At 41.1% G+C, this 25707-nt stretch overlaps 1 protein-coding gene across 1 annotated transcript in view; it reads left to right on the top strand.

Moving 5' to 3' along the window:
- Positions 1-25707, top strand: part of SPON1 (spondin 1) — a 353955-nt gene that overhangs the window by 26594 nt on the left and 301654 nt on the right. Inside the window, exon 2 of the mRNA XM_064288388.1 lies at positions 4550-4656. Within this exon, the coding sequence (XP_064144458.1) occupies positions 4550-4656 (107 nt within the window). The remainder of the gene's footprint in view (positions 1-4549; positions 4657-25707) is intronic.

Raw genomic sequence — 25707 nt, 5'->3', positions numbered from 1 at the left:
ACATCAGCCTGAGACCAGGAGAACTAGATAGTGCCTGGCTACAACCAATGACTGCCCTGACAGGGAACACAACAGAGAACCCCTGAGAGAGCAGGAGAGCAATGGGATGCAGACCTCAAATTCTCATAAAAAGACCAGACTTAATGGTCTGACTGAGACTAGAAGGACCCCAGTGGTCATGGTCCCCAGACTTTCTGTTAGCCCAAGATAGGAACCATTCCCAAAGCCACTCTTTAGACAGCGATTGAACTGGACTATGGGATAGAAAATGATACTGGTGAGGAGTGAGCTTCTTGGTTCAAGTAGACACATGAGACTATGTGGGCAGCTCCTGTCTGGAGGGGAGATGAGAGGGCAGAGGGAGTCAGAAGCTGGCCAAATGGACACGAAAATAGAGGGTGGAGAGAAGGAGTGTGCTGTCTCATTAGGGGGAGAGCAACTAGGAGTAAGGTGTTTATAAATTTGTGTATGAGAGACTGGCTTGATTTGTAAACTTTCACTTAGAGCACAATAAAAATTTTAAAAGTCGAGATTTTGATTCAGATTATACTAAATGTATAGATCAACTTAAGGAGAATTGACATCTTTACAGTATTGAGCCTACCAGTCCATAAACACTATTTAGTAAATTTAATTGTGTATCAACTCTGCGCTAATCACTGTACTGAGCTCAGCTGTGGTCCTTGCCCTTGAAGGACTTCCAAGTGGTTAAACAAACAAACACAAAATATAATTAATGCAGTAATCTCATCAGTGATAATACTAATAGCTAACATTTAAGTCCTTATTATATATCAAGCATGTTTTTAATTGCTTTACATGTATTAATTCATTTTAAACCTCATTGTGATTCTTTGAAGTAGATGCTATTATTATACCAATTCTAAAGGTATTTTTTATTTCAGAAGTGTCCAGTAAAAAAGAGCACCCAGGTCTTCATGAGAAGTCAGAGGACAAAAAGGAAAATTTAGCTGATTTCTGAAGAAGTTTGCCATGAATGGGGGAGGTGTAACATTCCAGGCACCTGAGTAACATGTGAAAAACATGAATAACATTCAGGGTGAAAAGTTATGGCCTTTTGGGGAAAAAATTTTTTTTTAATTTATTTTTTATTGTGTTATAAGTAAAAGTTTTCAATTCATGTTAGTTTCTCATACAAAAACTTATACACACATTGTTATGTGACCTTAGTTGCTCTCCCTAGAATGCGACAGCACTTTCCTTCTCTCCATGCTGTAGTTCCCATGTCCATTCAATCAGCTCCTGTCCCCCTCTGCCTTCTCGTCTCACCTCCAGACAGAAACTGCCCACTTAGTCTCATGTATCTACTTGAGCTAAGAAGCACAGTCCTCACCAATATCATTTTATGTCTTGTAGTCCTATCTAATCTTTGTCTGAAGAGTTGGCTTTGGGAATGGTTTTAGTTTTAAGCTAACAGAGAGTCCAGAGGTCATGTCCTTTGTGGTCCCTCCCGTCTCAGTCAGACCGTTAAGTCAGATCTTTTAACTAGAATTTGAGTTCTGCACCCGACCTTTCTCTTGCCCCATCAGGAACTCTCTATGTGCTCCCTGTCAGGGCAGTCATTGATGATAGCTGGGCACCATCTAGTTCTTCCAGTCTCATGCAGATGGAGCCTCTGGCTTATGTGGCCCTTTCTGTATCTTGGGCCTATATTTTCCTTATGTCTTTGGTGTTCTTCATTGTCCTTTGCTCCAGGTGGGTTAGGACCAATTGATGCATCTTAGATGGCCGCTTGCTAGCTTTGAAGACCCCAGATGCCACTCACCAAAGTGGGTTGCATAACATTTTCTTTTAAACTTTGATATGCCAACTGACCTATATGTCTCCTGAAACTGTGGTCCCCAGATCCCCACCGTGCTACTCTGTTCAGGAAAAAAATTTTAAAAACTAAACCCATTGCTGTTGAGTCATTTCCAATTCATGGTAACCCCATGTGCATCAGAGTAGAAATGTGTTCCATAGGGTTTTCATTGGTTGATTTTTCAGAAATAGGTCACTAGGCCTTTCTTCCGAGGTGCCTCTGAGTGGACTTGAACCACTAACACTTAGGTTAGCAGGTGAGCGCATTAACCATTTGCACCACCCAGGGATTCCTTTTTCAGGAAACTGCCAGTGAATCCAAGGACTGAAATGTAGGGTGGCAGGAATACAGATAGGAGTGACTGAAGCTGGAGAGGCAGAATCTGAGGATCTTTTGGTTTTTGGAGTTTGGGCTTTATCCTGAAGGCAATGTTGCGGTGCAGGGATTGACTGTCTGTCTTAGGTTGAGTTCTCCAGAAGCAGACCCTCAGGTGAGGATTTGGATGTAAGTAATTTACTAAGGAAGTGTTTGAAGGGAAAATTAATAAGAAAGTGGGAGGAGCAGGGCAGGGAAGGCAAGGTCCTTCAGAATAGTTTCAGTCTGATCTTGTAGAGGCATTTTGGAGTGTAAGTTGTCCTTCAGAGTTGCCTTCATCTGATACAGGGGAGCTGGGCCTTTCATACTAGGCAGAGCAGCCTCTGATAACATGAGGACAATCCTCCAGAAAAAAAGTCACAGGTGCTGGCTGCTGAAGGCAAAGGCACTTCAACATCAGGGTCACATAAAAATGGAAAAAAGGAATTTGAGAAAATCTGAGTGGAGCACCTACACTGTCTAATACTTTTTCTCCTACTCCCTTTCCTCCAAAATTGTCTTATAATGACCTTCAAGATCACCGTACCCTCACCCTACACAACACTAAATTGCTTTTGGGCTCTCTGTCTGTCCCTCAGAGATCCCAGCTCTGTCTCCTAACACCATAACCACTGTTTTCTGCTTGACACTGAGACGCACCACACTTTTTCATGTTATCATGCTTTTTCCTCATCCTGTTTTCCTTACTCTCTATCGGACCTTTTATAGACATCACTCAAATTCTCTGTTACTTTTACAGGATGAACTGACTAATACCAGCTTGGTATTTACAATCTTTGTGTCTTAAAGCTCTTCTCTGAGATATCATTGTGTTTGGTGGCTCGTGGACTACTGCTACATTATCCAAGATGATGGTTTTATTCTTTGGAATTTCATTTTCAAGGTTGAAACTAGGTTGAAGAATTTGGAAGTCTAAATTCCTGTCTCCAACAGGGTCTTTCTTAAAATCACATAAATATTATATGTTAAGTGAATTGACTTAAAAATTAGCCAATTTTCATGGACTACTCATACCATGATGAATATGTTCATTATATGAAGCCATGAGTGAAGTGCTAAACTGGGGAGGGTGAGAGGGACTTGAGTTCTTGCCCTAAGTCAGCCTCTGGTGGCTTTATGATACTGGGTGTCTCTGTTGACCTCACCTTGTCTTGGTTCCTTGTTTGTGAAACTGGAAGACTAGATTGGAGGATTCTTGGGATCCCTTGAAACTCTAATAGCCTATAATTTTGTGTCTGAAGGCATTATCACTTTAACAATGGCTGTAAAGTAATTGAAATCTCAATTTACATCAATTTCAAGAAACTTGAATTGAGCATCTATTAGATGTCAGGCTCTGTGCTAGGTGTTAGTGATATAAAGAGAACTGAAACCTCACCCCACTTTTGTATTATTAATTCACAGTCTAGTAGAGGAGGCAGGTAAAGAAAGAATTGCAATTTAGTGTGAAAAATTACAACAAGGGTATATATCACAAGCGAGTAGCATGACCACCATTGCCTGGCTGAAAGGCCTGTGAGCTAGATTTCAATGCAAAAAGCAGTTCTCTGGGTAGATGTGGGAGGAAGACTGTGATGTAGAGCCATAATTCTAGCTGGTGTAATAAACAGACCCCCACAATATAAGATTATTTCCACTTCAAGCAAAGTACAGTATGTTTCTGGTTAGTGGGTGATTCTCTGTGTGGTTATTCAGGACTCCAGATTTCCTTCCGTCCTTCTCTTGTGGCATCAGAATCTTCTGGTTCCTCTGCATTCAGCTGACAGGTAGGAGAGTAGGAGTGAAAGATCACGCGGAACGTTTCTGAGGGCCAGGCTTGAAGGTGACATGCATCTTGGTGTCTATGCTGGCAGAACTTGAGCACAAGTACACCCAGTTGCAAGGGAGCCTGGGAAATGTAGTCTAACTGGGTGCCCACAAGAAAAAGGAAATGGGTTTTAGAGAATACATATCAGTCTCCACCACAAAGAGCATCCTATGTGCTGTGAGCAGCTAGATTTCCCCGGGGCCAATCTAATAGAAGTATAACATTTGCTGTCAGGATTGGAATATCTGACCAGGGACTACCTTCATCAAATTGTGGTTACCAGAGACTGAGCTCACCCATCCTTGAATGGTTTAAGAATTCCCACGTGAGAGTACACTTCAGGCATTTAGCAGGTTCTGAAATGTAAGATGGAGCTGGGTAGAGAGGGGGAAAGTTTCCTACTCAACGAGACAAGCCCCTCACTGTCCACTGCCCCACTGATCCTCAGGTCTGGGTTGTTGATGGAGAACTCACATCCATCCCACTCGACAAATGGGAGACAGTTGAGCCCTATAGTTATAACCTGCTTTCTTCTCTCTCCACAGTGACACTTTCAGCTGCTCCTCCCTCCTACTTCAGAGGATTCACATTAATTGCCCTCAAGGAGAACAGAGAGGGTGATAAGGAAGAAGATCATGCTGGAACCTTCCAGGTAGGACCCCTACTAGGCTTATCCAATGGCCTTCCTTGCCCTAGTAGGTAGAATCAAAGTAGAAGATGGGCATTTTGAAGAGTCTGAGTCAAAGGAGAGGGCCAAGTGCCTAACATGGCTTTTCATGCATGTTCCAAGACCATTGCCCAGGTGTGTCAGCTCCATTTAAATGATCCGTAATGGAGTAGGCAGCAAATGCCTCAAACCCATTTTAAGACATTTAGAGTTGACCACCAGGCAGGGAAGGCTTGCATTGCCCCAGAAGATGATGGGACTCTTCTCTGAGCTCACAGTACATTTTGGCAGCTGGCAGTCCAGTGTGATGGAAGCGCTCGAGCTCTGGCTAGGCCTGGCAGTGTTCCCTGAACCGTAATTTCCTGATTGACTGGTTATTCTCAAGTGTAAACGGAACAAGAGCTCAGGACCGCCAGACTGGAGGGAGTTCAAAGCACAGGAGAAAGACTATTAAGGGAATGAAGAGATTGATTTATGAGGGAAGATTAAAAGAATTAAACATGCTTTGCTTGGCTAAATGAACAGGGCCAAGTTTAAGAGGTGGTAATGGTCTTCAAATGTCGTCCTCACAGAACTCCCTCCTCAAGGGGAGGCTTCGTTTGACTTCGTACAAAAGGGCACAGCAAGACGAAAGTGGGTCAAGAGAAGAAAGGGAATCTTAAAGGCAAGAGCCCTGAAACTGAGTCATATTTCACTGTGGAATATTCTTCCAAGGGAAGTGGCGGGAAGGAACATCACCCCCTTTTAGAGGTTTAGAAAGAGGCAGGCAAGTTGTCAGAACATGTCCAGAAGGACCAGGGCGATCCTAGGAGGAGGCCTGGCCAAATTTGGTGTAACCATTTCTCATCTCAAATTTCCATTGTTCTGGAATTCATTTTTATCTGGCATTTTCATACAGAGAAGGAAAAAAAAAAAAAGAATAAGAAACTCAGGAAGAAGAATACTTACATTTGTAGTTGGTTACTGGGAACTCTGGGTTTGGCCAAGGACCCTACCCCAAATATCTTCCTCAGCCAAAGGCATCTTTTGATGTTTCGTGGCCGGGTTGGACTTGTTCATCTCTGTGATAAAATATTTCCATTGTTTGGGACACTGGGCTTCTGTTCTACTGGAACTCTTAATTCCATGCTCACTGTAATGTTCCTTTATGCTCCTGGGTGGTAGGAGCTTCTTGGCATGTAGCTGAAGAAATGAACCAATAATAATACTGACTACGGCTAATATTTGTTGGATAATTACCATAGCTAGGCACTATGCTAAGTGCTTTACCTTATCTTAGTTTAATTCTTAAAACAACCATAGTAGATAGGAACTATTATCCTCATTTTACAAAGAGATCAGGAAATTGAAACTAAACCAAAAACCAAACCCGTTGCCATGGAGTTGATTCTGACTCATAGCGACCCTAAAGGACAGAGTAGAACTGCCCCGTAGAGTTTCCAAGGAGCACCTCGCAGATTCCAACTTCTGACCCTTTGATTAGCAGCTGTAGCACTTAACCACTATGCCACCAGGGTTTCCAGATTGAAACTAAAAAAACCCAAATTGCCGTAGAGAGATTAAATCACTTGCCCCCCCCCCCCCAAAAAAAAAAGTAGCTAGTAAATAGTAAGGCCAGGACCCTCTATCAGGTGTCTGATTCCAAAGACTATTGCTTCTCTATAACAGTGGACAAACTCCTGCCACAGATGTGTTTGGATAGTGCATCAATAAGGTTGTCATTACAGAGAGAGGAAGATTCATGCAAGCACTCAGCTCATAAAGCATTAAAATATAATCTTCCTGGCCTTGTTGTGCTAATTGCCATCGAGTCAATTCCTACTCATAGCAACCCTATAGGACAGGGTAGAACTGACCCCTAGGGTTTCCGAAGGGTGGCTGGTGGATTCGAATTGCTGACCTTTAGATTAGCAGCCTGAGCTGTTTACCACTGTGCCACCAGGGCTCCCATTCACAGTGGACCCACCAAACCAAACCCACTGCCGTTGAGTCGATTCCGACTCACAGCAACCCTATAGGACAGAGTAGAACTGCCCCATAGAACTTCCAAGGAGTGCCTGGTAGATTTGAACTGCTGACCTTTTGGTTAGCAGACATAGCACTTCACCGCTACACCACCAGGGTTTCCTCACAGTGGACAGTGAGTAAATATTTGTTGAATAAATGAATGAATGACTCTTTTTTTTTTTTTTTTTTGACTAGCATCCATAACTCAGTCCTGTTTGGGACTGTTTCAGAACTCCTATCTCTGAATGCATCCATCCTTCTCCCTTCTCTTGGAGCTTCTGACATCGTTTCTTGCTACATCAAACTTGTTCTCAGACTGTGCACTCTGCATCAGAAGCATCAACGCCACCTGGGAACTTGCTAGAAATGCAAATTCTCAAGCCCCACCCAGACCTACTGAATCAGAAACTCTGAAGGCGGGGGCCCGCAATCTGGTTCTTTTTTTTTTTGTACTTTTATTTATTTTGTAGTTGCTTTTTAGAATATACACACCAATTCAACAGTTTCTACATATATAATTCAGTGACATTGATTACATTCTTCAAGTCGTGCAAACCATTCTCACCTTCCTTTTCTAAGTTGTTCCTCCCCCATTAACATAAACTCACTGCCCCCTAAGGTTCCTATCTAATCTTTTGAGTTGCTGTTGTCAATTTGATCCCATATAGATGGTTCTTAAAAGGGCATAATGCTCAAGGCAGACATTTTTTACTAGTTAAGCTAAACTATTGTTTGCTTTTAAGAAGACTTCGGGGGACATTTTTGGTTGAAGTTTTAAAGATTATCTCAGGACAATAGTTTCAGGGGCTCATCCAGCTTCCGTGGCTCCAGATAGTCTGGAGTCCATGAGAATCTGAAATTCTCTTGTGCATTGTCCTCCTTTTGATCAGAATTCTACTACGGATTCTGCTATTCAGTAATGGGCCCCTGCTGCTTCTTCTGGTCTCATGGCAAAGGGGGCAGTTGTTCATGGAGGCAATTAGCCACGAGTTCCATATCCTCCTCCTGTTCCTGACTCTCCTTCTGCCTCTGTTGCTCGAGGTGAATAGACACCAGTTGCTGATTTAGATCCCCACTTCCCCCCAATCTGTTTTAACACGCCCACCAGGTGATTCCGAAGGATGTTCGAATTTGAAAACTACTGTTGTAATGGATACCAACCTATTCAACATGAAGTCTTCCATCATCACATCGGTGCATCTGTCTGTTCCTATCTATCCTCTCATTGCTTCCACCAGCCCTAGAGAGATCAAAGCGAGAAAAAAAAATGTGAAAATGCCTAGCCTATAATAATAATGACAGCTGACACTTACATAATGCTTGGGTGCCAGATACTGTTCTAAGCGGTTTACATTTGTAAACTCCTTTAATCCTCAGAGCAACACGGTGAGGTAAGCATTATTATCCTATTTTTTACAGATGAGGAAATTGTGGTTCAGAGCAATTAAGTAACTTTCCTAAGACCACCCAGCTCTAAGGGATAAAGCCGGGATTCAAACCCAGGCAGTCCGGCTCCAGGTTCCTGTTCCTAACCAGTATGTACATGTTAAGTGAAATAATGAGGGCTGGCTATGACCTTTTTTAAGGTAACAGTCTCTGTGCCAGGTGCTTTATATGCTTTGTCCTATTTAACTCTCCTAACCACCCCATGAGGGTGGTATTGTTATTCCCATTTTCCAGATGATGAAGCTGAATCTTCAAGGGGTAAAGTAAATTGACTGAAACAATCCAACATCTATCAGGGGCCAAATGCTGTGCCAGGGATTTTCTCATGCTTCGCCTCTCCACCCCTGCCCTGCCTTTGTGCTATTAACATGTGTACTCCTTTTGGCTTCCCACCATCTCAGAGGTTAGAGGGGGAAGGAATCAGAGCCATGCCTCCGACTTATTTCTTCTGCTCCTAGGAGATGTGGCCCCTGTGCTTTTCCCCTCCCCCTCTAGCAAAAAAGTCTCTTCTCTCTGTACCAAAGCTGTCATCTTTGGAGCCATTGATTTATTCAGTGGCATTTTTTTTTGTGTGTCGAGTCCTGCTATATACCAGGCACTGAGTTTGGCACTGGGGACACAAAGGTGAGAAGAACAGACACAGTCCTGCCCTCCAGGAGCTTGCTGTGTCCCGGCCATCATATCTATTGAATCACCTCTGCTGCTTAACAGGTGTAGCAGAACGTCAGCAGGTGAGCAGATGATCAGAAGCTACAAATGCCATTGTAGTTAAAAAATATGTACACAGTGATGAACAAATATTTACACATACATCCTTGTTTAACACCCTCACTCCAAGTATGATACTTTGATGACTCAACAACAGAAAATTCTAATTCTCTACTCTTCTCAGGAGTCCATGGGTGGCACAAACGGTTAAGCTCTTCACTGCTAACTGAAAAGTTAGCAGTTTGAATCCCCCCCCCCCAGGAGCCTCAGAAGACAGGCCTGGCAATCTGCTTCCAAAAGGTCACAGCCTTGAAAACCCTATGGAGCAGTGCTACCCTGCACACGTGGGGTCACCATGAGTCAGAATCTCCTCCACAAAAATTAACAACAACTCTTTAAGTCAGCTTAAAGATGACATTCCTAGTTCCTAAAACAGTTCTAATTCCAGAAGTGACTCGGAGTGGGGGTTGTTTTCCTCCTATATGATTGAGCCTTCATACAGAGAACATAGACTCACCAGGTACAAATACAACAAAAGCAAACTTAAATGCTGTCTTCACGCCCCTTTACACTCAGTGGGGAGGAAATGGGGCTCTTCTTGGTTCAGGAGACATAAGGGTTACGGCTCTCATCACTCCAGGAAGGTGGTCCAAGCAGAAGGGGGTGGGTCTGCTTTCTCGGGTTCCAGCCTCGGGTTCCAGCATAACAGCATTGGCACAGACTAGAGTGTTCCTCCCTGGCTGCCAGAGAAGGAAGAGGCGAGAGGGGAGACACACAACACTCTCTCTTTGATGAGCTAACTGGGTGTACTCATGGTTAATTGAAAGTGGCAGAAATTCAGGGGCTGGACTGCCTGTAAAACAACCCATCAATCCTTTAAAATTACAGCACTAAAAATGAATGACTCCCTGGAATGCTCTTGGCCTAGCCAGCTGCCTGCCTTAGTCTCTGGTCTCCTTCAGGCCTCTGTTCAGATGTCCCTTTGCCAGGGAGGTTTGCCCCAACTGTCCCATGTAAAACATCTTTCCTCCCTTCCACCTCTGGACTGGACTCCTTACTCTCTTTCCCACTTGTAATTTTTCCACAGCACTTGTCCCATCCGACGTGCTGTAGAAGCACTTGTTGATTTGTGTATTATCTACCTCTTTCCACCAGACTGGGGGTGGGCACGATGGTGATTCAGTGGCTGAATTCTTGCTTGCCATGCTGGAGATCTGGGTTCGATTCCTGGCCAATGCACCTCAAGTACAGCCACTACCTGTTCGTCAGTGGAGGCTTGCCAGTTGCTATGATGCTAACCAGGTTTCAACAGAGTTCCGGACTGAGATGGACTAGGAAGTAGAGGCCTCATGATCTACTTCAAAAAGTAACCAATGGAAACCCTATGGATTACAATAATCCTGTTCACAACCGATCATGGGGGTGGTGCGGGATGGGACAGCATTCCCTTGTGCATGGGGGCTAGGCATTTTCACTTTTTTTTTTTTTTATCTCACTTTGATCTCTCTAGGGCTGGGGAAGCAATGAGAGAAGTTGGGGCCTGACTCGATGGCAGCTAACAACAACAACATTATGGACTAGACTATCAGTTCCATGAGGCAGGGATTTTTATCTGTCATGTTTGCTGCTGTGTCCCCAATACATAGAACTGTGCCTGGCACAGGGTCAAATACTTACTGACAGAATTCTAAGCACACTGTTTACTCTAGAATCCAAGCTGCTAATTTGTAATACCATTGCTTTATTTTATTTTTACTTTAAGCCCTAAAGGCTTAAATTAAAAATGACCTAATTTAGATAACAGTCTGCCAGTCCCAGGAAGAAAGTCTCATCGTTAAGGTATGCTTGCCAGGAGAGTTCTCTGTTAATACCATACAAAGTAGCATCTTTCCATGACAAATTCTTTGATATTCTTAATCACCTGTTTTTAAACTCTTTTTATTATCTTTATCATTAAAATAAATATTTATTAGATCTAATGTGTTTTGGAGCCACATGAGAAGCTAAAAGAGTTTTTGACATACTTTTCTAAAATTAAAATGCTATCATGAGCTGGTTCTCAGGAATTCTCTCTGTGTTTACAGGAAAACTTTTGTTACATTCTCTTAAGTTTAATCATTCTCTTCATACGATATTAAGATTTCTTATCTATCATTGACTATCATAAATTATGGAGTAAAATCTGTATGTTGCATAAAAACTTCTTCCTTATTTGGTATTGTTTCCCTAGGACAGGTTCCCAGAAGTGAAATTACAAACAGAAAGGATATAGACATTTTTATGTTTTTAATGTGTGTGACCAAGGTGATTTCAAACACAAAAATCCACTCAACTCTCCTTGTAACAGTTTGAACGTGGGCAATGCTCCTGGTGCCCATACCCTCTGACAACACAAACGGGGTGAAGGGAACCATACATTTGGCATCAAGACCGGGCCTCCCAGGATTTTGGCAGGTTAAACTCATAGGCCAAATCTAGCAAGATGAAAGCTAATGGAGGAGCATAGAGAGTCTCCTACTTAGATCCCCCAAATCAGCTGCACTGGAACAAGAAGAGAGATACGGCACATTAAATAAACAAACAAACGTCTAAAAACCCTACAGCTTTTAGTTGCCTGTAAGTAAGTTCAGAATGAATCATCCATGAGATAGGACCACAGAAAACTAATAAAATTTTAGGATGCATCATAGGAGCAGGACGTCCAGAACAGATGAGTTCGATTTTCTTGTGGGATTTTTAATGCATCCTGAGGGAGCCCACAATATTTTCTTTCTTTCTCTGTAGAATACATCTTTCTAGTGAGTGAATACTGAAGTATAAAATATATGAAGTTTTCATGCATTTATTCAAGTATTTCCATGTCCTCTACTTTTCCTTCAGAGTGGTTATTGTAATTTATAATTATGTGTTTTGGTAGGATTTAAAAAAAATTTAATACTGTCCTATCCCACCTCATAAATACTTGCTGAATGAATTCATGACTATACTAATTACTGTGCGACAGGCAACAGTCTAGGCCCTGAGGATACAGAGGTGAATAAATAAGACATTTGTTTTTGTGGTTAGTTGTAGTTGAGTTGGCTTCCAACTCATGGTGACTCTATGCACAATGAAATGAAATGCTACCTTGCCCTGTGTAGCAGGTTTTCAGAATTGCCAGGCCTTTCTTCCTAGTTCTTCTTAGACTAGAATCTCTGCTAAAACTTGTTCAGCATCATAGCAACGTACAATCCACCACTGATGAAAGGGTGGTGGTTGTACGTGAGGTGCATTGGCTGGGAATCCAACCCACGTCTCTCGCACTGAAGGCAAGAATTCTACCACTGAACCAACATGACCTCCAAATAAGACCTAACCCCTTTTATTAGGGGGTCAAGGTTTATAGCACAGCTTCCCAGCCATGGTATCCTGCATACATGATGGATCATGAATAAGAAAGCCTAGATATTTGTTTCCTCAGATATTGGAGTGGCCTCATCTGTTTACCATATGGAAACACTATCTTTTCCTATGTGTGACACAGAGTAAATAGTCCCGTATAGAAATAAGTAAACTGTGGTGTGCTAGGTGCTATCACTTCATGTGTGCAAATAAGAAAGTAGTCATTTGCAAGAAGTGGGGAGAAGGTACTGATGTGGAAGGAAAGAGAGGACATTTACAGAGACAATAGCTTTTGAGTTGCTTTGTTGGGTGGTTGAAGTTTGCAGCTGGATGAGGAGTGAAGAGCAAGAGTGAAGGCCACTCTAGTCTTTCCCTGAACCTCTATTTTAAAACTTGTTCCATTTTAATGCTTCACAACCTGGCTGGCACGATGTTTAAGCCCTCAGCTGCTAACCAAAAGGTTGGTGATTCGAACCCACCTGGCCACTCCACAGGAGAAAGACTTGGAAATCTGCTACCATAAAGATTATAGCCTGGAAAACCCTGTGGGGAAGTTTTACTCTGTTACTTGAGGTCACTGTGAGTTGAAATCGGCTCAACAGACCTAGCGACAACAACATATTTCCTTTGACAAATGCACAGGACCTAGTGAAGTTGTATTGAATGAATAACAAATGAATAAATGGATGAATCAACAAGGGGATGAATAGCATGCTATACTTGCCCCTTCCGTCCAGAATCTCACTCCTGTGAGCACATTCTAAAGCTATGTCAGTAACTCCTGCTTGCGTGACCTGTTAGTTTTCTTTACAAAATTTACACCTGAAAATCATTTGTAAGTAGAGCAAGAAGCAATGTGCAGCGTGAGTGCCCGGGTGGACGTGAGTCCTTGGGCTTCCCCACTCCTGGTCTCCGGTGCTTGCTACCAGGAAAGACACCAAGCCATTTCCTTCCAAGCAGGCACACCCTGCCTGGGAACGAGCCACCTTATCAAGACTTGAGATGACTCCTTTCAAGAGAGTGTACCTGTTTTGTGTTGGAAAATACAAGAAAGGGTAAATACAGAAAATGATAAAGAAAAAAAAAATGTCATAACTGTCACGGATTGAATTATGTACCCCCATAAATGTGTGTATCAACTTGGTTAGGCCATGATTCCCAATATTCTGTGGTTGTCCTCCATTTTGTGATTGTAATTTTATGTTAAAGAGGATTAGGGTGAGATTGTAACACTCTTACCAGGTCACATCCCTGATCCAATATAAAGGGAGTTTCCCTTCGCCACCTTTTATCTCTCAAGAGATAAAAGGAAAGGAAAGAAAGCAGAGTGTTGGAGACCTTGTACCACCAAGACAGCAGCATCAGGAGCAGAGCGAGTCCTTTGAACATGCAGTCCCTGTGTCTGAGAATATCCTCGACCAGGGGAAGATTGAGGACAAGGACCTTCCTCCAGAGCCGAGAGAGAGAGAAAACCTTCCCCTGGAACCAGCGCCCTAAATTTGGACTTGTAGCCTCCTTGGAAACTCTATGGGGCAGTTCTACTCGGTCCTGTAGGGTCACTATGAATCAGAATCAACTTGATGGCACTGGGTTTGGTTTTTTTGGGTTTTTTTAGCCTACTAGACTGTGAGAGAATAGATTTCTCTTTGTCAAAGCCATCCACCTGTATTTCTGTTACAGCAGCACTAGATGACTAAAACAATAACCTAGCAATAATCACTATTAATATTTGGGCATACTGTATTCCTCTCTGGATTATTAAAAAAAAAAACTTTTTTTCTTTTTATATGTATATATAATTTTTTCAATAAAATATTAGAACCATACTGTATATAGGATCTTACATCCTGTTTTATTTTTCACTGAAGATCAGATTATGAGCATATTTCTATGAATTAAATATTCCAGCACTCCATCATATGATTGAGTTATAATTTATTCAACAGCTACTCTATCCTTGGGCATAGGTGGTTCCAGCTTTCTTTTTTCTTTTTTTTAACCTTTATAAAAAAATACTACAGCGAACACATTAACACATAAATCTTTGTCTGTACCTGTGAGTATTTCCTTATGATTATTTTCAAGAATGAAATGGCAGGGTCAAACAAAAATCTTTCTCTCTCTCTCTCCCCCCAGGCGGCTGTATGTATATATGAGCTTCTTTATTTCTAGAAGGAGTCATTGGGTTTTGATGGTATTAGTGATGGGGACACAGGTTATCATGACAATAGAAAGAGTCCCTATTTTCAGTTTGCTCTTCCTACTCAAAAAGGATCATGCATCTGATTACTCTTCCAAATCTAGGTTAGCCTTACTATTTAGAGTGTGCAGTGTGTGTATGGAAAGAATGTAGGTTTTAGAGCCAGTAGACCTGGGTTCAGATTTTGCCTCTGCTTTTTTTTTTAGATGAGTGAGGAAGTCACTTAATTTCTCTGAACCTTAGGTGATTTATCTATTGCGTAGTGTTGGTAAAGGTTGTTTTGAGTATCAGATGAAATAACATATGTAGAATACCCAACCCAACACAATGCCTGGATATGTCAGCCAATGTCTTCCCTCTGCGTCAGCAGCATAGGGTGCCCTTTCCACATCCTCTGTGTGCAGTAAGTCACAAATTCCATTTTTCTGTGGTCACGGGCAGCTATCGGCCACCAAATTGCAGGGTTGAATCTCATCCTAGGTATAACTGACCAGCTGTCTGTCCACCACTACTAGGTGAGGGGAGAGATGGGTTTAATTCTTCCTATCTTTCTTGTTCATTTCTTTGGCCATCCGCATTATATTCACTATTATTTGCCAACACCACAGTTTGAATACATCAGTTCTTCTTCTGTCTTCCTTTATCATTATCCAACTTTTGCATGCATTGAGGCAATTGTAAAGACCATGGATCGAGTCAGACACATCTTAGTCATCAAATGACATCTTTGCTTTTTAAAACTTTAAAGAGGTCTTTTGAAGTAGATTTGCCCAATGCAATACGTTGATTTCTTGACAGCTTCTTCTAATACAACCAAAATGCTCTTTAGAAGCAAGGATGGTGAGACTTCAGCTCTCTTACTTTCAGACACATCAGGAAAGACCAATTGCTAGAAAAGGGCAACAGGTTTGGTAAAGTAGAGGGCCAATAAAAACGAAGGAAACCTTCCATGAGATGGATTGTCACACTGGCCACAACAATGGACTCAAACATATCAATGATCATATCAAAGGACTAGGCAACATTTTATTTTGTTATACATAAGGTTGCAAAAGACAGAGTTGACTCAATTGGCAACTAACAACAACATCTTTTTGTAATATTTTGGGGAGACTATAAAGTAAAATGAAATTTTTAAACATTACTGGATACATGACACCCAGCAAAGAAAAACAAAACTCTGTTTGATGTGGGTGCTAGGTTGTTGATTGGGCTCAATTACTGGCTTTGTGACCTACTCCCACACAGCAGTTAAAATTATACCAAAAATGCAGTTCAAATTATAACTTGCAGAAGACTCCATGCCCGGGGCATGAGCAGATGAAACCAAACCATGGCTATCACCTCTAGGTACTATTCTCGTTGCTTCGTATACATTAATTCTCTCCCTCTTGGTTGTAAATTCCATGAGAACAGGGACTGTCTGTCTTTCACAACAATACACCTAGTGCCCGGTGCAGTGCCTGGTATACAGCCTGTGCTCGGTAAATATTTTTTACATAAATAAATATATTTATTAATCTCCTATCAACCTCAGACCCAGCCCGCGAGGTAGGCACTAACCCCAATCTTACAGACATGGTAACTTTGGGTGAATAAGAAGTTTGACAAGGACACAGAGCCAGTAAGTGACAGTAACAAGGATAGAAACATCTAAGGTCTGTGGCCTTTTCTTTATTCTGCATCTCTTGTAGCTCCATGAGCAGATGAATGGGCGAGAGAAAGACAGAAATTAACTACTTAAAAAATTAGTCCCCTAAAATCCTTTCTGGGCCTGATATGTCCACCTCTGTTGTTCCAGGATGATACCAAGTTTATGCATATCACAGATCCTATATCCTGTAGGTCTCAGTCCTTCAACTGTCATTTCCTTTGTCTTTCCTGACATCCGTGTCTTACTCTCACCCCATCGCTGAGCTTTCAAACACTTGGCACATTCCTTTGCTATCGTCTGTAACACATTGTATCGCCTTGCTGTGTTAAATCTCCATTCTCCTACTGTTATTTATTTTTTTACCAATTGCTGTTAAAACAATCCCAACTCATGGCGATCCCATGTGTGTCAGAGTTTAACTGAGATTCACAGAGTTTTTTTTTCTTCTCTTTTTAATTTTATCTTGTCATTGTTGTTGAGAGCATACAAAGCAAAACACAACAATTCAGCTGTTTCTACATGTACAACTCAATGACATTGGTTACATCCTTTGAGTTGTGCAACGATTCTCACCTTCCTTTTCTGAGTTTTTCTTCCCGCATTAATAGAATCTCACTGTCCCCTAAAGTTACTGCCTTAGCTTTCCGGTTGATCCCATGTAGATAGTTCTAAGAAGAGCATAATGCTCAAGACAGACATTTTTACTAGTTAAGCTTGTTTTTAAGAAGACTTCAGGGGATATTTTTGATTTAAGTTTAAAAGATTATCTCAGGGCAATAGTTTCAGTTCATCCAGCACCCTGGGCTCCAGAAAGTCTGGAATCCATGAGAATTTAGAATTCTGTTCTGCATTTTCTCCCTTTTGGTCAGAATTCTCCTGTGGAATCTTTGATCAAAATGTTCAGTAATGGTAGCTGGGCACCATCCAGTTCTTCTGGAGTCTCATGGCAAAGGAGACAGTTGTTCACGGAGGCAATATGCCACACATTCCATGTTGTTGTTAGGTGCTGTCGAGTCAGTTCTGATTCATAGTGACCCTATGTACAACAAAATGAACACTACCCAGTCCTGTGCCAAACTCACAACCATTGTGATGCTTGAGCCCATTGTTGCAGCCACTGTGTTAATTCATCTTATTGAGGGTCTTCCTTTCTTTTGTTCAGCCTCACTTTATCAAACTTGTTGTTCTCCTTAGGGACTGGTCTCTTCTGATAACATGTCCAAAGTACATCTATCTTGGAAGAAGTATAGCCCTCCTCCCTTCAAATCTTCCAAGACAGATTTGTTAGTTCTTCTGGAAGTCCATGGTATAGTTAGTATTCTTCGTCAACACCGTAATTCAAAGGCATCAATTCTTCTCTGATCTTCCTTATTCATTGTCCAGTTCCTATATGCATATGAGGCAATAGAAAATACCATGGCTTGGGTCAAGTGCAACTTAGTCCTTAAAGTGACATCTTTGCTTTTGAACACTTTAAAAAAGGTCTTTTGCAGCAGATTTGCCCAATGCAATATGTCATTTGATTTCTTCACTGCTGCTTCCATGGGTATTGATTGTGGACCCAAGTAAAATGAAATCCTTGACAACTTCAATATTTTCTCCATATATCACGATATTTTTATTGGTCCAGTTGTGAGGATTTTTGTTTCCTTTATATTGAGATGTAATCCATACTGAAGGCTGTTGTCTTTCATCCTCATCAGTAAGTGCTTCAACCCCTTCACTTTCAGCAAGCAAGGTTGTGTCATCTGCATACTGGAGATTATTGATGAGTCTTCTACCAATTCAGCTTCTCAGATTATTTGCTCAGCTTATAGATTGAGTAAGTATGGTGAAAGGATACAACCCTGACACACACCTTTCCTGATTCTAAACCATGCAGTAGCCCCTTGTTCTGTTCAAACTACTGCCTCTTGCTCTATGTAGAGGTTCCTCAAGAGCACAATTAAGTGTTCTGGAATTCTTGTTCTTTGCAATGTTATCCATAATTTGTTATAATCCACACAGTCGAATGCCTTTGCGTAGTCAATAAAACATAGATAAACATCTTTCTTGTATTCTCTGCTTTCAGCCAGGATCCATCTGATATTAGCAATGATGTTCCGGATTCCATATCCTCCTTCTATTCCTGACTCTCCTTCTTCTGTTGCTCCAGGCAAATAGAGAGCAATTGCACATAGCATGGCTGCTTGCAAGCTTTTAAGATTCCGGGCACTATGCAACGAACTAGGAGGTAGAACAGAAACTCTGAACATGTTATTAGGCCAGTTAACTGGGATATTCCATGAAACCATGACCCTAAACTTCTAAACCAAGGAACTAAATCTCATGAGGTGTTTGGTTGTACATAAGCAACCTCAATAGCTACTTTTTTTTTTTCTTTTTTATAGTTGTTGTAAATATATGCATCACACAACTTTTGCCAGTTCAACTTTTTATGGATGTACTACTTATTGACACCTATTACTATAACTGGCTGTGAACCCTACCCTTAATCAATGTGATTTTTCCACCACCGTTAACCCATTCCCCCATCCCCCCTCAACCCGCCCCTTGTAACCACTAATAAACTTTGGTCTGTATACATTTGCTCTTTCTTTTCTTTCTATATAAGTGAGGTCACACCATATTTGTCCTTTTTTTGACTGACTTGTTTTACTCATACAAAGTCTTCAAGCTTTGTGTCTTCTACTGGCTGAGTAGTATTCCATTGTATGTATGTGCCACGTTTTGTTCATCCACTCATCTGCTGATGGCCATTGAGGTTGTTTCCACCTTTTGGCTGTTTGAATAGTGCCGCAATGAACGTTGGTGTATAAGTCTCTGTTTGAGTCTCTGCTTTCAGGTCTTTTGGGCATATACCTAGGAATGGAATTGCTGGGTCATGAGTCGGAATTGATGTTCTATTTTCTCCACATCCTTACCAACATTTGTTATTTTCTGGTTTTTTTTTTTTTAATTTTAGCCATCCTAGTGGGAGTGAAAAGGTATCATTATGGTTTTGATTTGCATCTCTGTGATGGCTAATCCACCATGTGGTTACTGAAACCACGTCTCCCAAATCCTGTTTTTGTGCAATCCCCTCCTTGGAATAAAGTTCAAGATCTTAGCCCTTTGCCTCGTTAAATTAATTTTTCAACATGTCCCATCTCTCCAGCATTTTGAGATTCATCTAGATTTTGCATCTTTTATCCAGCATCATTAGTCACTGTCCTCTCAGCCTTAGGTCATCTGCAGATCGAATGAGTGTGTTTCCTCAGCTAAGCCATTGGTGTATGTCTCGAGGACTCTGTGTTTGTTCTTCTCTCCACCTGAGATGCTCTTTTCACAAATATCCATAGGCTTGCTCCCTCACTTCCTTCAGGTTCTGCTCAAATGTCACTTTTATCAGAGAGCTCATTTCTGAGTATGGTTTATAAAGCCATATTCCTTATTACTCTTAACCACATTTACCCTGCTTTAGTTTCTTCATTAGACTTATTGTCACCTAATATGTTATATGCTTGATTGCTTATTATCTATTTCTCCTCATCTACAGTGTGAGCTTCACGAGGATGGGGACATTGCTTTGTTCAGCACTGTATTTTCTGTACCTATAACAGTGCCTGGTAGGTGTTTAATAAGTAGCTATCAAATGAACAAACAAAAATGCAGTCTAAGAAACACATTGTTCTCTCTGACAATGGCAATGATGCTGACTGTGGTAAAGACAAGGGTTCTGGTATCCGCCCTCTATGACTTTCCTTCCTAAAGTCAGCTGATACCCCATGAATTTTTCACATGTACCAATATGAGGGCACACATACACACGTGAACATACAACTCTTGGCCTCCTTCCAGAGGCTGGTTGGAGCAGCCAAGTGAACAGGTGGTGTGGTTTTTCCAGGACTGCTAAGCTCTGGAGTATGGTAGAAGATATAAAGGTACTGTCATCAAACCAAGGGGAGCGGGAACCAGGACACCACTGAGAAGGCTGGTCTGTTGTCCAAGCAGAGGAGGAAGGCAGTGCCTTCAGTATCTTCTATCATAATTGTACTTGTGCAGTTGTCTTTCTTGGCCCTAGTATAGGGCTTTACTTAAATGCCAATTCTATTTTATTATTTTAGTGGCAACATATGCTCTTACTCCTCACCAATGGCATAAGCTTGTGCTACTTCATTTAACCTTGTGGGGCCTCAGTTTCCTTGCCTGTCAGATAAGAATAATATTAACTCAAAGAGTTATTGTAAAGATTAGATGAAATAATAAATGAGATAGACTTATCATAGTAAGTACCCAGCACATACTAAGTGATCAATAAATGGTAGCCATGATTACTACAGCTATCATCATCACCCTCATCATATCGTTGCTATTACTACTGATAGATCAACTTACCAGAGAAAGAAAGGAGTATGATTAAAGGCAACACTTTAAAGAGGACTTAGTCTTAATCAGGAGTCCCTGGGTGGTACAAACAGTTAAACACTCGGTTACTAACTGAAAGGGTGGCAGTTTGAATCCATCCAGAGGTGCCTTAGAAGAAAGCCTGGGTGGTCTCCTTCCAAAAGGTCACAGCCATGGAAAACGCTATGGAGCACAGTCCTACTCTGATGCACATGGGGTTGCCATGAGTCGGAGTCAGTTCAACGGCAATGGGTTTGTCTGGATCAGGGGAGAGACAACCCTTTCTTTGAGACAAGAGAAGGCAAGAAAGACTGGTGAAAATACACAGCAATTTGATGATGGGAGAGAAGGAAGGTGAGGGAGTTCACATAGAACGTCCCCTATATAATTCTAGCATTAACAATAATATATCTCTTCCATGATTACTGAGAAGATTAAATAGTGTATAAGAATGTTTTTCAAATTGTAGAGAACATCAGAGTCACCTCAGTGCTTGTTTATAGTACAGCTCTTTGCCATTCCCCTTTCCCCTCCCTCAGAATTTATTCTCTGGGCCTAAGGGAGTGAGGATCTGGGGCCAAGGACCCTGCATTTTTTTTTTTTTAATAACTTTTATTAAGCTTCAAGTGAACGTTTACAAATCCAATCAGTCTGTCACATATAAGTTTACATACATCTCACTCCCTACTCCCACTTGCTCTCCCCCTCTTGAGTCAGCCCTTTCAGTCTCTCCTTTCTTGACAATTTTGCCGGCTTCCCTCTCTCTCTATCCTCCCTTCCCCCCTCCAGACAAGAGTTGCCAACACAATCTCAAGTGTCCACCTGATATAATTAGCTCACTCTTCATCAGCGTCTCTCTCCCACCCGCTGACCAGTCCCTTTCATTTCTGATGAGTTGTCTTCGGGGATGGTTCCTGTCCTGTGTCAACTGAAGGTCTGGGGAGCATGGCCGCCGGGATTCCTCCAGTCTCAATCAGACCATTAAGTTTGGTCTTTTTATGAGAATTTGGGGTCTGTATCCCACTGATCTCCTGCTCCCTCAGGGGTCCTCTGCTGTGCTCCCTGTCAGGGCAGTCATCGATTGTGGCCGGGCACCAACTAGTTCTTCTGGTCTCAGGATGATGTAGGTCTCTGGTTCATGTGGCCCTTTCTGTCTCTTGGGCTCTTAGTTGTTGTGTGGCCTTGGTGTTCTTCATTTTCCTTTGCTCCAGGTGGGTTGAGACCAATTGATGCATCTTAGATGGCCGCTTGTTAGCATTTAAGACCCCAGACGCCACATTTCAAAGTGGGATGCAGAATGATTTCATAATAGAATTATTTTGCCAATTGACTTAGAAGTCCCCGCAAACCATGTTCCCCAGACCCCCGCGCTTGCTCCGCTGACCTCTGAAGCATTCATTTTATCCTGGAAACTTCTTTGCTTTTGGTCCAGTCCAATTGAGCTGACCTTCCATGTATTGAGTGTTGTCTTTCCCTTCACCTAAAGCAGTTCTTGTCTACTGATTAATCAATAAAAAACCCTCTCCCACCCTCCCTCCCTCCCCCCCTCGTAACCACAAAAGTATGTGTTCTTCTCAGGTTTACTATTACTCAAGATCTTATAATAGTGGTCTTATACAATATTTGTCCTTTTGCCTCTGACTCATTTCGCTCAGCATAATGCCTTCCAGGTTCCTCCATGTTATGAAATGTTTCAGAGATTCGTCACTGTTCTTTATCGATGCGTAGTATTCCATTGTGTGAATATACCACAATTTATTTACCCATTCATCCGTTGATGCACACCTTGGTTGCTTCCAACTTTTGCTATTGTAAACAGAGCTGCAATAAACATGGGTGTGCATATATCTGTTTGTATGAAGGCTCTTGTATCTCTAGGGTATATTCCTAGGAGTGGGATTTCTGGGTTGTATGGTAGTTCTATTTCTAACTGTTTAAGATAACGCCAGATAGATTTCCAAAGTGGTTGTACCATTTTACATTCCCACCAGCAGTGTATGAGAGTTCCAATCTCTCCACAGCCTCTCCAACATTTATTGTGTTTTTTGGATTAATGCCAGCCTTGCTGGTGTGAGATGGAATCTCATCGTAGTTTTAATTTGCATTTCTCTAATGGCTAATGATCGAGAGCATTTTCTCATGTATCTGTTGGCTGCCTGAATATCTTCCTTAGTGAAATGTGTGTTCATATCCTTTGCCCACTTCTTGATTGGGTTGTTTGTCTTTTTGTGGTTGAGTTTTGACAGAATCATGTAGATTTTAGAGATCAGGCACTGGTCGGAGACGTCATAGCTGAAAATTCTTTCCCAGTCTGTAGGTGGTCTTTTTACTCTTTTGGAGAAGTCTTTAGATGAGCATTAGGAGCTCCCAGTTATCGGGTTTCTCTTCATCATTTTTGGTACTGTTTTGTATTCTGTTTATACCTTGTATTAGGGCTCCTAGGGTTGTCCCAATTTTTTCTTCCATGATCTTTATCGTTTTAGTCTTTATGTTTAGGTCTTTGATCCACTTGGAGTTAGTTTTTGTGCATGGTGTGAGGTATGGGTCCTGTTTCATTTTTTTGCAAATGGATATCCAGTTATGCCAGCACCATTTGTTAAAAAGGCTATCTTTTCCCCAGTTAATTGACACTGGTCCTTTGTCAAATATCAGCTGCTCATATGTGGATGGATCTATGTCTGGGTTCTCAATTCTGTTCCATTGGTCTATGTGTCTGTTGTTGTACCAATACCAGGCTGTTTTGACTACTGTGGCTGTATAATAGGTTCTGAAGTCAGGTAAGGTGAGGCCTCCCACTTTCTTCTTCTTTTTCAGTAGTGCTTTGCTTATCCGGGGCTTCTTTCCCTTCCATATGAAATTGGTGATTTGTTTCTCTATCCCCTTAAAATATGACATTGGAATTTGGATCGGAAGTGCGTTAAATGTATAGATGGCTTTTGGTAGAATAGACATTTTTACTATGTTAAGTCTTCCTATCCATGAGCAGGGTATGTTTTTCCACTTAAGCATGTCCTTTTTAATTTCTTGTAGTAGAGCTTTGTAGTTTTCTTTGTATAGGTCTTTTACATCCTTGGTAAGATTTATTCCTAAGTATCTTATCTTCTTGGGGGCTACTGTGAATGGTATTGATTTGGTTATTTCCTCTTCGGGGTTCTTTTTGTTGATGTAGAGGAATCCAAGTGATTTTTGTATGTTTATTTTATAACCTGAGACTCTGCCAAACTCTTCTATTAGTTTCAGTAGTTTTCTGGAGGATTCCTTAGGGTTTTCTGTGTATATAATCATGTCATCTGCAAATAGTGATAACTTTACTTCTTCCTTGCCAATCCAGATACCTTTTATTTCTTTGTCTAGCCTAATTGCCCTGGCTAAGACTTCCAACACGATGTTGAATAAGAGCGGTGATAAACGGCATCCTTGTCTGGTTCCCGTTCTCAAGGGAAATGCTTTCAGGTTCTCTCCATTTAGAGTGATATTGGCTGTTCGCTTTGCATAGATGCCCTTTATTATGTTGAGGAATTTTCCTTCAATTCCTATTTTGGTAAGAGTTTTTATCATGAATGGGTGTTGGACTTTGTCAAATGCCTTTTCTGCATCAATTGATAAGATCATGTGGTTTTTGTCTTTTGTTTTATTTATGTGATGGATTACATTAATGGTTTTTCTGATATTAAACCAGCCTTGCATACCTGGTATAAATCCCACTTGATCAGGGTGAATTATTTTTTTGATGTGTTGTTGGATTCTGTTGGCTAGAATTTTGTTGAGGATTTTTGCATCAATGTTCATGAGGGCTATAGGTCTATAATTTTCTTTTTTTGTAATGTCTTTACCTGGTTTTGGTATCAGGGAGATGGTGGCTTCATAGAATGAGTTGGGTAGTATTCCGTCATTTTCTATGCTTTGGAATACCTTTAGTAGTAGTGGTGTTAACTCTTCTCTGAAAGTTTGGTAGAACTCTGCAGTGAAGCCGTCCGGGCCAGGGCTTTTTTTTGTTGGGAGTTTTTTGATTACCGTTTCAATCTCTTTTTTTGTTATGGGTCTATTTAGTTGTTCTACTTCTGAATGTGTTAGTTTAGGTAGGTAGTGTTTTTCCAGGAATTCATCCATTTCTTCTAGGTTTGCAAATTTGTTACAGTACAATTTTTCATAATAATCTGAAATGATTCTTTTAATTTCATTTGGTTCTGTTGTGATGTGGTCCTTCTCATTTCTTATTCGGGTTATTTGTTTCCTTTCCTGTATTTGTTTAGTCAGTCTAGCCAATGGTTTATCAATTTTGTTAATTTTTTCAAAGAACCAGCTTTTGGCTTTGTTAATTCTTTCAATTGTTTTTCTGTTCTCTAATTCATTTAGTTCAGCTCTAATTTTTATTATTTGTTTTCTTCTGGTGCCTGATGGATTCCTTTGTTGCTCAGTTTCTATTTGTTCAAGTTGTAGGGAGAGTTCTCTGATTTTGGCTCTTTCTTCTTTTTGTATGTGTGCATTTATTGATATAAATTGGCCTCTGAGCACTGCTTTTGCTGTGTCCCAGAGGTTTTGATAGGAAGTATTTTCATTCTCATTGCTTTCTATGAATTTCCTTATTCCCTCCTTAATGTCTTCTATAACCCAGTCTTTTTTCAGAAGGGTGTTGTTCATTTTCCAAGTATTTGATTTCTTTTCCCTAGTTTTTCTGTTATTGATCTCTAGTTTTATTGCCTTGTGGTCTGAGAAGATGCTTTGTAATATTTCGATGTTTTGGACTCTGCAAAGGTTTGTTTTATGACCTAATATGTGGTCTATTCTAGAGAATGTTCCATGTGCACTAGAAAAAAAAGTATATTTTGTAGCAGTTGGGTGGAGAGTTCTGTATAAGTCAATGAGGTCAAGTTGGTTGATTGTTGTAATTAGATCTTCCGTGTCTCTGTTGAGCTTCTTACTGGATGTCCTGTCCTTCTCCGAAAGTGGTGTGTTGAACTCTCCTACTATAATTGTGGAGGTATCTATCTCACTTTTCAATTCTGTTAAAATTTGATTTATGTATCTTGCAGCCCTGTCATTGGGTGCATAAATATTTAATATGGTTATGTCTTCCTGATCAATTGTCCCTTTTATCATTATATAGTGTCCTTCTTTATCCTTTGTGGTGGATTTAAGTCTAAAGTCTATTTTGTCAGAAATTAATATTGCTACTCCTCTTCCTTTTTGCTTATTGTTTGCTTGATATACTTTTTTCCATCCTTTGAGTTTTAGTTTGTTTGTGTCTCTAAGT

The sequence above is a fragment of the Loxodonta africana genome, chromosome 7 (assembly GCF_030014295.1).
Source record: "Loxodonta africana isolate mLoxAfr1 chromosome 7, mLoxAfr1.hap2, whole genome shotgun sequence".
Taxonomy (NCBI): Eukaryota; Metazoa; Chordata; class Mammalia; order Proboscidea; family Elephantidae; genus Loxodonta; species Loxodonta africana.
This window is presented reverse-complemented; position numbering and strand designations above follow the sequence as displayed.